This window comes from Sorex fumeus, unplaced genomic scaffold (assembly GCF_029834395.1).
Source record: "Sorex fumeus unplaced genomic scaffold, SorFum_2.1 ptg000063l, whole genome shotgun sequence".
NCBI classification, from domain to species: Eukaryota; Metazoa; Chordata; class Mammalia; order Eulipotyphla; family Soricidae; genus Sorex; species Sorex fumeus.
Window position 1 is genome coordinate 43,664,909 of NW_026606120.1, and position 14,422 is coordinate 43,679,330.

Sequence of the window (14,422 nt, forward strand, 5' to 3'; positions counted from 1 at the left end):
CTGAATCAGCGGAGCTGCTGCTGGAAAAATAAGAGTGACTTGGGGTGGACTTCTGCTTCTAGAGCCCAGGGATGAGGAAATGGGTGTTCAGATAAAGGGAGTGAACGGCCCAAGTGATTTTCACCATGACATGGAGCAGGGATCCCTATGGGGGTCAGGCCGGAGGGCCCTTCCCTGGCTTGGGGGGCTCCCCTCTTCTCCCCCATAGCACTGTCCCACTGGACTTCCTGGCTTCCAGGTACCGTTGGCGATGCGCTCGATTACCAGCTGGCACAGATCGGCTTCAGTGCCCAGATCCTGGATGAGGTACGTGGTGCCCCTAGCTTGTACAGGCTCATGGTAGCAGAGTGGCCCAGGCCACCCTGGTCCATGGAACTCCTGGCTGGCTCCCATTTCAGAAGGAGCCATGCAAGAAAGGAAAGGAGAAAGGAAAACACTTGTTTGCACACCCTAATCTGAATCTTTGCCATACACAGAATGTTTTGTTTGTTTGTTTTTTGAGTTTTTTTATTTTTGTTTTTGTTTTGAGGGGGAACATCCAAAAATGCTTAGGTGTTACTCCTGGCTCTGCACTCAGGGATTACTCCTGGCGGGACTCAGGGAGCCATATGGGATTCTGGAGATTGAACCAACTGTAGTCGGCTGTGTGCAAGGCAAACGCCCTACCCTGTATACTGTTGCTCCAGCCCAAGGACAACTATGTTTTTTCCAGAAGGCGATTTTGTTGCGTGTGCCCAACTAAGCAGCTCCTTAACAGATGAGTCACACAGGCCTTGCCTGGGTGAGCCCCCAGCCCCTCACCTGGGGGCAGAGACAGGATCAGGGAAGAAGCCTGCCTTCTGCACAGTTAGCATCTGCACTGAACAGTGGCATGCAGAGGGGTTGGGCATCCTGCAGGGAGCAGCCCTTCCTCAGCCCTTCCTCGGCCCTGCTGCTAACAAAATTCAGGCTCAGAGCCCTGCCCCGTGCTGTGTTCTGGGACTGGCTGCTACTGCAGGGAGCTTGCCCTGCCGGACCTGGGTAGCAGGGAGGAATCCAGGGTTTGTCATCTCAGCTTCCTCCTACATCTCTGGCCAATCGGCTACGACGAAGGCCCTCGGACACCCAACAAAGTTCACTGGGCTGCCAGTCTACTCGGGACCTGGGTCCCTCCTAGCTAAGGTGTCCTCCAACTCTTACTTCCCGCAGAAGCAGGTGCTGCTCGGTGCGGTCGGCGCTTTTGACTGGTCGGGAGGCGCACTGCTCTACGACTTTAAATACGGGGAGGGTCGCTTCCTGAATCAGACGGCCCAGGACGCTAAGGCGGCTCCATACAGCTACCTGGGTGAGGGCGGGGCCTGGCCGTTACCAGGTGGGGCAGGTTCTGGAGCGGGTGGGGGCGGAGCCTGGAAGCTACCGGTGGGGCGGGGCCTGGAGTGGGTGGGGCGGGGCCTGGAGTGGGTGGGCGGGGCTGGAGTGGGTGGGCGGGGCCTGGAGTGGATGGACGGGGGCTGGAGTGGGTGGGCGGGGCCTGGAGTGGGTGGGGCGGAGCTTGAGGGTTACCGGGTGGGCGGGGCCTGAAAGTTACGGGGGTGGGGGGGGCGACGTGGGGGTGGGCTGGGGGCTGCCTGGGTGAGGGTGTGTTCGGACTCGGGCTGCATGTTAGGCTGCACTAGTTTAGTGCGAGCCCTGGTGGGGTAGGATCTGGTTATATAACCCCGAAGCTAAGAATTAGAGTTCCCTGGATGGAAGCAAAGCTTGTCAGTTAGTCCAAGCAGTAGACGGTCCTATGTGCCTGCCTGAGAAGGCTAAGAATGGGAGTAGGGGTCCTGAGCCATCTGAGCATCATCAGGTGTGACACAAAAACCAAAAAATTGGAGGCTGGTGATCCTTCACTCCCCTGTCCAGCTCCTGGGCGTATGGTGACCAGAAGGTGAATGTGACTGAGAGCCGTGTGTGTGTCCCATCTGTGTGGTTGGCTCAGGTGTGTGGCTGGTGTTGGTAGGTAAGTGGGCACAGTCGCTAATGTGGATTTTCAGGAGGAGAACGCCTGCCCCTCCTAATGGGACCCCTGCCCAAGCCCCTTTAAAGGTGTCTAGAGAGGTGGAGGTTGCAAGGAGTCTGAGGGGACCCTCCCCTCTCCATCCCACCAGGTTATTCAGTGGCTGTGCTGCACAAGGCCTGTGGCCTCTCCTATGTGGCAGGGGCCCCGCGGCACCAGCAGCGGGGAGCCGTGTTTGAGCTTCAGAAGAAGGATGGAGAAACCAACTTCCTGCAAGTGCTGGCCGGCAAGCAGGTACCTGCTGGGGAAGGACCCTGTCCCCAATAACTAGATCAGAGACCCAGAAGAGAACTGGATCGGCTCCAGGGCACCCCCAGGGGTAGAAACCCAGTTGGGGCAGAACTCAGTAGCTCTGCTGGGCTCTGAGGTTGGGTTGTGAGTGGTTTCCCCTGTGGGGGCTGTGCTAGTCACATCTCCTCCCTTGTTCTATGGACAATTAGTCTGGGCATCCAGGGAGAGCAGTGATCGGAGGGGGTCCCCTCAGCACCACTGTAGCTGAGTTCCTTCTGGGTCTAGATGGGGTCCTATTTTGGCTCTGAACTGTGCCCTGTGGACATCAACATGAATGGAACCACGGATTTGTTGCTGGTGGCAGCTCCATTTTATCACGTCCATGGAGAGGAAGGCAGAGTCTATGCGTACCGTCTGAATGCACAGGTGGGAGGCTCACCTCACCAGCTTGCTGGGTCCCCATCCAGCTGCTCAGGGTAGATAGCTCTGGGTGCAGCAGCTGTTCCACTCTTTCCCATGCCCATAAACTTTCTCATGTCCCCACCCTGTCACCTCATACCCCCATAGCTGCTCTGTTGACAAAGTGTATTCAGTTTGTGATCTCACTTGTTTTTCACTTGTTTTTGAGGTCACTGTTATTCCCATTGTACAGACAGGTAAGCAGAGGGCTCGGGATGACTGAAGCTTGCCCACATTTACCTAGCAAGTGTTGATAATGCCAGGACTAGACTGCAGGTCTCAATAAACTTCTTTTGTCTCATTTTTAGCAGATTATTTATAACAAGCGGGTAGGGCGTTCGCCTTACAAGCGGCCAAAATGGCCGACCCGAGTTCGATTCCTCCGCCCCTCTCGGAGAGCCCGGCAAGCTACCGAGAGTATTCGATATGCCAGACACAGTAAAAGGTAAAGGTAAAGGCCCTCCCGTTGATCGTCGATTTGCTCGAGCGGGCCCAGTAACGTCTCCATTGGAGACTTTGTTGTTACTGTGTCTGGCATATCGAATACTCTCGGTAGCTTGTCGGGCTCTCCGAGAGGGGCGGAGGAATCAAACTCGGGTCGGCCATGTTGGCCGCGTGTAAGGCGAACACCCTACCCGCTGTGCTATCGCTCCAGACACAGTATAACAAGCAATACAAAATAAATTATTTCAGTTCTACTTGGAGGGCAGGGTTTGGGGTTCAGGATGGAAATGTGGTAGTGGGACAGTGTAATGGTGATGGGATCAGTGTTCGAATATTAAATGTAATCAAATATTGTGAACAATTTTAAGGTAAAAGGTAAAGGCCCTCCCGTTGTTTGTCGATTTGCTCGAGCGGGCCCAGTAACGTCTCCATTGGAGACTTTGTTGTTACTGTGTTTGGCATATCGAATATGTCACGGGGAGCTTGCCAGGCCCTGCCGTGCGGGCGAGATACTCTCGGTAGCTGGCCGGGCTCTCCGAGAGGGGCGGAGGAATCGAACTCGGGTCGGCCATGTTGGCTGTGTGCAAGGCAAACGCCCTACCGCTAAAAATAAATAAAATGCAGGTCGCCCACGTGCTACCAGCCCTCTCAGTGTGGGAGCAGAGGGGCCAGTTCCAGGTCCTTAATTGCACTTTCCCTTGTGCTGACCGTGTGCCCCCAGGGCCAAGTCTCTGCTGGGGATGAGTGAGCAAGTTTCCTGCAGTCGACTCTGTGTTCAGCTGTCCATTTTCTTTACAGGATGGCTCCTTCTCCTTGGCACATGAGCTGAGCGGGTCCCCCGAAGCCACTAGTGCCCGTTTTGGCTTTTCCATGGTGACAGTGGGGGATATAAATCAGGATGGATTCACAGATGTGGCTATCGGGGCCCCCCTGGAGGGCCTGGGGACTGACCCCAGGGCCAGCTTTGGCACTGTTTACATCTACAATGGACGTGAGGATGGTCTCTCTCCCAGCCCCTCACAGGTGACTGCGCTCTCTCCTGCTTCTGCTCTGGGGCTCTGACCTCGCCCAGATGTGAGCCCGCAGCCCTGAGCCAGGTGGTTTCCAGGAGACAGGGGATTAGGCGCTAGGGGTCTTGCCTGTAGGATTCCTTGCCATTGCCTTCCCTGCAGCCTTCTGGTGTGAACTGAGGCTGCAGCAATGACCTTTTACTTCCCTGACCTGGAGTTCCTCTTCCTTTGCCATTCCTGACCGCAGAACCCACTAGCTATCGCCTTCCTCTGTGTCCCTTCTCCAACCGCCCTCCCCCAACCCAGTGCCTCTGCACTTTCTCCCGAGCTCCCCAGCACTCTGGAACTAGCCTCTCATGCTATATCTCTTTTATAGTGGTGCTGGGATTGAGCCCAGGTCCTGACACGTGCAAAGCTCGCACTGTGCCACTGAACCACACCCTCAGTTCCCCCTCCACCTTTCCTGGGCACTGTTCCTACTCCTCTCAGATCCAACCCCATATTTCCAACCTCAGCTGGATGGCCCAGCTGCCTCAGACACCGAGCTGCAATGTCCTTCCCCCTCAGACCTGGCCTCCTCTGGGCCCCCCAGCTGGGATAATCCTAGCACCAACTCTCAGCCCCCTCATCCTAATGATTCTTGTTCTCTCCAATTCACCCTTTTCCTTTGTGCCTTCCTGACTCGTGCCCCTACTCCCACTGTCAGCCTGCCCCTGGCCTGCAGCCTTGCCCAGCTCGTGCCCTGCTGTGCCTCTTCTGCCCTGGTCCTTCAGTGGCATTTCGGCAGCCCTTCTGATCAAACACAAGCACCCCCTGTCCCACTCGAGGTCTCCTAATACCCCCATCACTCCTGTTCGGCCACACTGGCCCCTGGCTGTTCTCTCCTCCCTTTTTTCTTCCCCAGCCACTGCCTGCCTCACTTTTCCCACCTGCCACCTGGGCTCCAACGAAATGCCACTTCATCCAGAAAAACTTGTCTTTTCTCCCTCAGTCCCACCCGAGGACTGAGGGCTCCTTGAATATTGGCTGATTTGAATAAAATTAAGTAGATTGTAATCTTCTTCTCTCCATTTCCTTCCACAGCGGATCCAGGCCTCAGCAGTGGCCTCAGGACTCCACTACTTCGGCGCATCAGTGTCTGGTGGCTTCGATTTCAGTGGCGATGGCCTGGTGGACATCACTGTGGGCACACTGGGCCGGGCAGCTGTATTCCGGTAAGGGCTTGCCCTACCTTCTATGGTTCTGGGTCCCAGCCTCTCCCAGTGATCCTATCTTAAGTGACCCTGTGTCACACTTCCCCAGCTGAGGGGAGGAAGGTCAGCCAGGAAGGTCACCAGATGGGGTGTCAGCCCATTGGGGTTCCAGTGATCTTGAATAATATTAATTGAATTTTAAGCCTCCTGGAGCTGGAGATATAGTACAGTAGGTAGGGTGCTTGCCTTGCATAGCTGACCTGGACCTGGGTTTAATTCCCAGCATCTGGTTCCTAGAGCCACCCCAGCAGTCATCCCTGAGCATTACCAACCCCCCAAAAACACAAAACAATGAAGAATTCTATCTGAATTCTAAGCCCCAGTTTTCTCATCTGTAAATGGAAGAAATAATATTTGTTATTGTCACTGTCTGTCCACTGTCACTGTCCTCCCATTGTTCATCGATTTGCTCGAGTGGGCCCAATAACGTCTCCATTGGAGACTTTGTTGTTACTGTGTCTGGCATATCCAATACGTCACAGGGAGCTTGCCAGGCTCTGCTGTGCGGGCGAGATACTCTCGGTAGCTTGCCGGGCTCTCCAAGAGGAGCGGAGGAATCAAACTCGAGTCGGCCATGTTGGCTGTGTGCAAGGCAAATGCCCTACCGCTGTGCTATCGCTCCAGCCTGTTATTAAGTGATTAGTGAGAATTCATTGAGAAATTAGATGTGAATTATTTGGCACAGTGCTTAGTGATGATGGCTATTATCCTTATTTTTCTGTCTCAGAGTCTCTGTGTTCCTAGTGAATGATCAAGTCCATAGCTCTATAGGAGCCAACCTCTCACCCCTCTGTCCCTGAAAGTCCACACTTGGCTGTACCGCCTCTCAGAGGCATCTCTGTGTCCACCTGCTTCAGGACCTCCCGTCCCCCTTCCTCAGCGCCCTCAATCTTGCCCTCCACGCCCCTCCCCAGCCCCACCTCAGCAGACAGTCCCTTGGGCTTCCTGGAGACCTCTTTCCTTCTCTCCCACTCTGCCTCCCAGACTGAGTCACTCCCACATCTCACCTGGGCCTTGCCCCCACATTCTGCTTCCTCTCTCTCTGCCCCTTCTCTGGACGGCAGCCTCCATTCCTGTGCTTACAGCCCCATCCACGGCCCTCTTAGAGGTCTTCCTTCTCCGTGGTGGGACCAGCCTGCCTGCTCTCTCTGTCATCCTCTATTACTGCCTGTGTCTGGCTGACAAACTTCTGGCGTGTGCTCCTCACACCCACTCAGGCCCTGTGGCTGGCCCTGCCTGCTCTCTGCCTGACTCGCGGTTCCCCCGGAGTTCCTCCTAGCTGTCTCATTCTTGTTTGCAAATCTCAACCTGCATGACTCTGTAGCAGTGAAGCTATCCTTCACCACCTGACCTAAATAGCCCATCTTTATTTTCTGCTCCCATTTATTTATTTTGGTTTTGGGGTCAGACCTGACAATTCTCAGGACTTACTCCTGGCTCTGGGCTCAGGGATCAGTCTTGGCAGGGTTATGAGGACTGTGTGAGGTGCTGGGCATTGAAACCAGGTCAGCTGCAAGGCAAAGTGCCCTGACTGCTGTCCTATCTGGCCCAGCCTGTTCCTGTTGTAGAAACATTATGTGCATGTGGCATTATCATCACATGGCATTTTCCTGTTTCTCATTTGTTTGCTGTCTGATTTTCTACCAGAGCATCTTCCCTCCCTTGTCACTTTCCCTCCTAAATCCTGAAGATTCAGAACAGCACTTGACTTGTTAGAGATATTCAGTAAATATTCACTGAATGAATGGATCCTCCAGGCATGAGCCCAGATGTCCTCTGATCACTTCTCATGGGCATTTTCCCTGTCTTGCTTAAGCACCAGACCCGTGGTTCGTCTCCGGGTGTCCATGGCCTTCAGCCCCCAGACTCTGCCCATCGGCTTCAACAGCAGCGTGCATGTGGACCTGTGCTTTGAGCTCAGCCCTGAAACTCCAGCTGCCCAGACAGGTACCCAACCACCAGGCCGCCACACCCAGCATCTGGGCAATTCCCTCTTGACATCAACAAGGGCCAGGAGAGAGGACTAGGCTGGGGAGTGAGTTGGGGTGCTACTCCTTGAAGTCTCTCTTTTAGCTTAGCTCCTTTGACATGTCCTTTTCATTCAGGTGAGCACCTCAGGAAAATGGTGATCTGCTAAGTGCACACCCTCAAAGGGATTCTCTGCCCAGCCAGGGAGGAAGGGAATTGGAAAGCTGGCTCAGAGGGAGGTGGTGTTTCTGAAGGTGACTCAGGAAATGTCACTGTCCCCCATCTCAGCTATAGTGTTTCTGTTGTGACTGGTGGGGCTCCTGGAAGTGGCCTCTCTTTCTCTCTCTCTCTCTCTCTCTCTCTGATTTGCATCTTTTCTCCCCTTATTCCCTTGCTTTGTCTCCTGGCCTGGCCGGGATGGCATCACCTGCCCAAGGCCTACCTGCTCTTTTCTCTCAGCAGGCACTGACTAAGGGACCTTCTCCAGAAGGCAGAGGGTGGGCATGGCTTTCCCAGCCCAAGCACATAGGCCAGCCCAAGAGCTCCCTCCCAGAAGAATCCCTCTGCCAAGTCCCTCGAGCTTTAATCTTTTTTTCTTTTTTCTTTTTTTTTTTCTTTTTGGGTCACACCCAGCTTTGCACAGGGGTTTCTCCTGGCTCATGCACTCAGGAATTACTCCTGGCGGTGCTCAGGGGACCATATGGGATGCTAGGAATCGAACCCAAGGCAAACACCCTACCTGCTGTGCTACACTCTAGCCCCTTGAGCTTTAATCTTGCCCGCCCTCCTGGAGCTGTCTCTGCTACTACAGGCCAGAAAGCTGTCTCTCAGCTGAGTGACTCTTCCGCTGAAGAAGACCATTATCCAACCTGGGGGTTGGAAGTGACAGGCCTGGCCTCTCCTGCAGAAGAAGCTGAAAGGATCAGGCCACAGGGCCTAGATACAGTTGCTGAGGAGCTGTGTGCCACTGGGCCAGTGTCTTTCACTCTCTGGACTCTGTGCTGACAGTAAAGGAGTCCACAAAACCTACATGGGGCCAGTATCTCTATTATCCTCAGGCATTACTCTCTGGTCTGTATTTTCTTTCCTGTATTCTCCTTCTCCCAAGTTCCTCCATCTCCCTCAGGCTCTTCTCTGAGCCCCTTCTTCCCTCCTGGGGGAGTGCCTGGCCCCCAGGAGCCTGCTGTTCTTGGCTGAGTCACCCGGGGACCCAGGAGAATGAGTGCCTTTGACATGAAGAGGAAACTCCTCCTCCATCTCCAGGGAGAGGGACAGGACTCAGGAGCGTCAGGCAGGCTGCGGAGCCTCAGTCTGGGCTTTGCCCCTCTTGGGCTCATCGGCCTGGTCTGCCCTTGATTGCCAGACCTCAGAGAGACGTCTGTGAACTTCACATTGGACGTGGATGTGATGAAGGAGAGGAAAAGGCTTCAGTGTTCGGACAAGAGAGCTTGTCAGAGCTTCCTTAGGGAGTGGGGCCCGGAGCCCCGTCTCTGTGAGTCCCTCCTGCTCACTCCCATGGACACAGAGGTGAGTGGCATTACAAGAGTGTGTGGATAAGAGTTGGGCAGCTGCAGGAGGCAGGTAGCTCTGCATTGTGAGAAAAGATAGGCAGCAAACTCACACACACAAATTAGACAAGTGCAATAGACCAACAACAGCATAATGTCATGGCAGGAAGAGCTAATTCTGATGCCGGAAATCTAAAATTTCTCTCTCAGAGACTCTCCCTTTGTGGTGTGTGACCAGGGGTGACACACAAGCCTCATTGTGGTGCTTGTTGGATGTCGCACACTTTTAGTTGTGGTGCTCACACACGTGCTCAATAGGAATCCAACTCCTGACTGCAGTGCGTGCACATCTTTCATCTGTAGTGTTTGCCAGGCATTATGCGGTTTATTTATTTATTTATTTATTCATTTTTTGCTTTTTGGGTCACACCTGGCGATGCTCAGGGGTTACTCCTGGCTCTGCACTCAGGAATTACTCCTGGCGGTGCTCAGGGGACCATATGGGATGCTGGGGATCGAACCCGGGTCGGCCGCGTGCAAGGCAAATGCCCTACCCGCAGTGCTATCGCTCCAGCCCCAATATATTTTAATTATTAACTGAATTCAGCAAGAGGTATTTTCAGTTTTATTTTTGCCACACCTGGCAGTGCTTAGGGCTAGCTCCTCTGCATTCAGGCATCATTCCCGGCAGTGCTCAGTGGTTCCGGGGATTGAACCTGGTTTGGCTCTATACAAGACAAATACCTTAACCCCTGGACTAGCTCTCTGGCCTAAGAACAATCTTTGTAAATACAGCTGTTTACATTTTTCCCTTGGAAGAAAGTCTGAGCATGTTTTTCACTTCGATGGCCAGAACCCCTTGGTTACTGGGGCTGAAACTCCAAGGTGCTCTCGGAGGCCTGAGACCAGAGTGGATTGAAGGAAATTCTTCCAGTGTTTTTGGTAGCTTGGCAGGAGAAGCTGCCTCTCAGAGAGCACTCTCCTTGTCATCTTACCACCCCTGCCACCCTCTCAACCCTGCGCTTGTGGGCTTGCAGCTCTCAGAAGAGGACCACTTCTCCAACATCAGTGTCAAGGTCAGCTACCAACTCCATGCCACTGAGGACTCCTGGGACTCTGCCCGCCCCATGCTGGACCTCCTCACGGAGCACACTGCCCTCTTCCAGGTGACTACCCACAACCAGGCCCTCCTGGGTAGCCAGACTCCCCGGGAAGACCTGTTCCCTAACTTCTTAGAATGGAAGTGGCGAGAGGGCATCTGACAGCTTCTGGGTCGCTCACCCTAGAAAGGGGAGGGAGGGTTGGGAGATAGTGGATGTTCTCCCAGGCCCTCGAAGCTAGCCAACACCACTCTCCACCCTGTGTGTGCCATTCTGCCGGTGAAGCATGCAAACATGTACTCTTGGCAAGCGTCTCTGATGGTGCGTGGCAGGGACAGGACTGGAATTCACCTGTCAGGTACTCTGCCTGCCACATCTGCACCTGAACCAGGCAGAGGGACATTTAATCAGGGGAGGAAGGACATAGTCACAGTTCCTGACTCTTTGGGGATTCATACAAGCTGGGGAGAGCTAATAGAATAAGGTTGCATCAATGAGTAGATTATTAATTAATTAGATATACTCTTTTTCTTACCAGCACAACACTGTAATGAGCTGAGCTTAATTAAATTAATTAAGGCCCTCCCGTTGATCATCGATTTGCTCGAGCGGGCCCAGTAACGGAGACTTTGTTGTTACTGTGTCTGGCATATCGAATACGTCACGGGGAGCTTGCCAGGCTCTGCCGTGCGGGCGAGATACTCTCCGTAGCTTGCCGGGCTCTCCGAGAGGGGCGGAGGAATCGAACTCGGGTCGGCCATGTTGGCCACGTGCAAGGCAAACGCCCTACCCACTGTGCTATCGCTCCAGCCCTGGCCATAATATATATATATATATATATATATATATATATATATATATATTTTTTTTTTGGTTTTTGGATTTTTTTTTGGTTGTCTGTGGCTAGGATATGCTTGGTAGCACTGTCCTCAAGAGTGACCCCGGGCAGTACTGGGGATGCTGGGGAAGTGATCCAGATTCAAGGTATACAAAGCAACCACCTTACCTCCTATACTATATCTCTGGCCTCACTTAATTGTTTTATTTTTATTTTTTTTGCCTTTTGGGTCACACCCAGTGATGTTTAGGGTTACTCCTGGCTCTGCACTCAGTTACTCCTGGCAGTACTGGGGGGACCATATAGGATGCTGGGGATAGAACCCGAGTTGGCCACTTACAAGGCAAATGCCCTACTCGCTATACTATTGCTCTGGCCCTGGCCTCACTTATTTTTTAAATTGAATTACAGTGATATGCACAGTTACAAAGTTCTTCATGATTGGATTTCAGTCACACAGTGTTCCAACACGTGTCCCTTCGCCAGTGTCCATTTCCCACCACCAGTGGTCCCAGTTTCTCTTCCCAACACCCTTGCCTCTATGGCAGGCACTTTCCTTCTCCCCCTCCCCCTCCTTTTCTCTCTCCCTCTCTCTCCCCCTCCCCCCCTTCCTCTCCCCTGCCCCTTTTTCCCTCTCCCTCTCTCTCTCCTCCTTCCCCTCTCCTCCTCACCTCCTCCTCTCCTCTCCCCCTCTCCCTTCCCTCTCCCTCTTTGTCTCTTGTCTGTTTTTGAGCCATAGCTGGCGATGCTGAGGGGTTACTCCTGCCTCTGTACTCAGGGATAACTCCTGGTGGTGCTCAGAGAATTATATATGGGATGTTGAGGATCAAATCCAGATCAGCTGGATTATATTTGGGATGTTGAGATCAAATCCAGGACCCTCCCACTCCAGCCTCACTTTTTTTTGGTGTGTGAATAAAAGTGTTTGTGGGGGGAGAGGGGGTTCTGGGCAGTGAACCCAAGATCACAGGCCACACATTTGCCCCTCCCACTGGCCATACCCTGGCCACATTCTTCTTAAAAGACTTTTTATTTGGAAGTATTTGGCTTACTAAAAAGTTCTAAGAATAATTCAAGGAATTCCCATGTGTCCTTTACACTGATTCTCCACATGTATCTATATTCCAGAACCACCTGGAGTAACTTACAGATATGATGCTCTAATTCAGTATTGCAGGATCTTTTCTAGAGAGCAAGCAAAAGGTGCTTAACAAGAACATGGTGTTATTTTAGTTCGCATCTCTTTTTGTTTGTTTTTGCTTTTGGGTCACACCTGGTGGTGCTTAGGAACTACTCCTGACTGTGTTCTGGGGTCACTTCTGGCATTGCTGAGGTGAGCAGCAGTCCTAGAGATAGAGCCCAGGCCTCTCCTGGGTGTCATGCTCTCGCATCTGAGCTCTCTCTCTGGCCCCTGTAATTAAATCTCTTACAGGGAGTTGTTTTGAGATTATTCACATATCCTGCGTATCAAGATTCTGATCTTAATCAAGTGTTTCTTTGACAGTTTGTCAAAGATCTAAAAATGTTCCACCAATAAAAAGGGGTAAGGAGAAGTTATTTTGTGTTAGTTAAGACACATAGATTTTTTTCCCCCCAGAGAGTTTTTTCGAGCTCGAACATATGGTGGTTTCACCCCAATCCTCTTTCACTGGGTCTGGGTGAAAAAAGAGCAGTAAGTGATGGGGCTATATTAATAACAAAACTAAATAAAACTTCTCCAAACTGTTAACCCAGTCGTAGGTCATTTATGACTTCTGAAAATTCATCTTCCTTTTCTAGCAAGTGGGGTTCCTGTCTAGCTCTGCATTCCCGTTCCAATTTAAGCCATGGTAAAAGACTGTATAAATAAAATTGCTGAGGTGATCACGTCTGTGGGAAAGAGATGTATAGAGAATCCCCAACTGAGGAGGTGCCTGTCTATTCTTCATAATAAAAACAGACCCAGCTCTTTTCAATCTTTCCAACCTTTACTGGGTCTTTTGGACTTAGCGTGACTTTTTTTCTTTTTCTTTGGTTTTGGATCACACCCAGCAATGCTCAGGGCTTACTCCTGGCTCTGTACTCAGGAATTACTCCTGGTGGTGCTCGGGGGAACTTATGGGATGCTGGGGATTGAACCCAAGGTCTACTGAACCCTACTGCTGTCCTCTCTCTCCAGTCCCTCAACGTGACTTTCTAAATTTGTCTGCTTTAGTGTGGGCCCAAGTATAAGGGGGAAAGTTAGCCTACAGCCAATGGTAACTGAGGGCTTGGCAGGCCTATACCTGGACGATATTTCATTAGGTATCCTCCGTTCATGTTTGTGTGCCAAGGGGTGAGGCGGGCAGGAATGATGGGTGCCTCGGCTGATCCTGCCTTCTTTGTCTATTCACAGCTGTCTTATGAGAAGGACTGTGAAAATAAGCTGTTTTGCATCGCTGACTTACAGTTGGTCACCACCATATCTCAGTAAGTTGGATCCAGTCAATACAGTTTTGGCAATTCACTTTCTCCTGGGCTTACTTAGGCAAATCCTCATCTGGGTCCATTACTCACTCGTTCCCTTTCCCTCAATCACCCAAAAAGGGCTTTTGTACTATTTCACTAGAGAACAGACTCAGTAAGTGAGGGCCTGCAGGGGTCACGGTGGTCACCTGGTCTACTGTGCTGAGTCTTACTCCTGACTCTGTGCTCAGGGAATACTCTGCACTGGAGATGAAACCAGGGTTGGCCATGTGCAAGGCAAGCCCCTTATCCCCTGTATTATCTCTCTGGCCTGCTAGATCCCAAGTCTTTTAAGAACTTAGACAATACTATTTCTCCATTTTCTTGGGTTATTTTTGGTTCTTCCGGTATTCAGGGGCCACAGTCACTCCCTGGGTTGCTGTGCTGGAGGGTCCTTGGGGCCACCTCAGTGGTGCTTGGAGGACCATGCAGTGCTAGTAACTGACCCATATTCCAGGCATGCACTCCTACCCTTTTTGCTTTCTCTTGGACTACTGACAATATTTGCAGGTTCTTGCTCTGATAGCTTCCTCAGAAGTTATAGTTCCCTGGTTTAGCTCTTTGCCGTATGATTTATTTAAGTCATGAAACATCTGCTGAGTATCTACTCTCTGCCATGCACTCTAGGTGCTAGAGATTTGTGAGCGAATAACACAAACACAATATCTGCCTTCCCTGTGCTTTTAAGGGACAGAGATTCTAAATTCTCTGTCAATGAGATACACTCTGAAGAAAAACGAGGCAGGGAGGTGGCAGGGAGTTCAGTTAAACTGAGGGCTCAGGAAGGGCTTGCTGAGGGTTACATTTTGGCACAACGAAGAGAAAACAGAGGGATGAACTGTTTGGGTTTCTTTTTTCCTTTTCTAAAGACCATAATAGCCACTTAATTTAATTTCTGGTTTGGGGTTATACCTGTCAATGCTCAAGGCTTACTCCTGGCTCTGTGCTCATGAATCACTCCTGGCAAAGTTTGGGAAACCATATGTGATGCCAGGAATTAAACCCAGGACAGTGTGGCCAAGGCACTAAACGGCCAGCCCTAACCACTAAACTGTCTCTCTGGCCCCTGCATGGGATTTTGAAAGG

At 51.9% G+C, this 14,422-nt stretch overlaps 1 protein-coding gene across 1 annotated transcript in view; it reads left to right on the forward strand.

The window, feature by feature from the left end:
- Positions 1 to 14,422, forward strand: part of ITGAE (integrin subunit alpha E) — a gene marked incomplete at its 5' end in the record, with an annotated part of 48,429 nt that overhangs the window by 14,124 nt on the left and 19,883 nt on the right. The window contains 10 exon segments of the mRNA XM_056126497.1: positions 239 to 306; positions 1,189 to 1,324; positions 2,133 to 2,275; positions 2,558 to 2,698; positions 3,974 to 4,198; positions 5,269 to 5,399; positions 7,255 to 7,385; positions 8,770 to 8,933; positions 9,952 to 10,080; positions 13,227 to 13,300. Coding sequence (XP_055982472.1) covers positions 239 to 306; positions 1,189 to 1,324; positions 2,133 to 2,275; positions 2,558 to 2,698; positions 3,974 to 4,198; positions 5,269 to 5,399; positions 7,255 to 7,385; positions 8,770 to 8,933; positions 9,952 to 10,080; positions 13,227 to 13,300 — 1,342 coding nt within the window.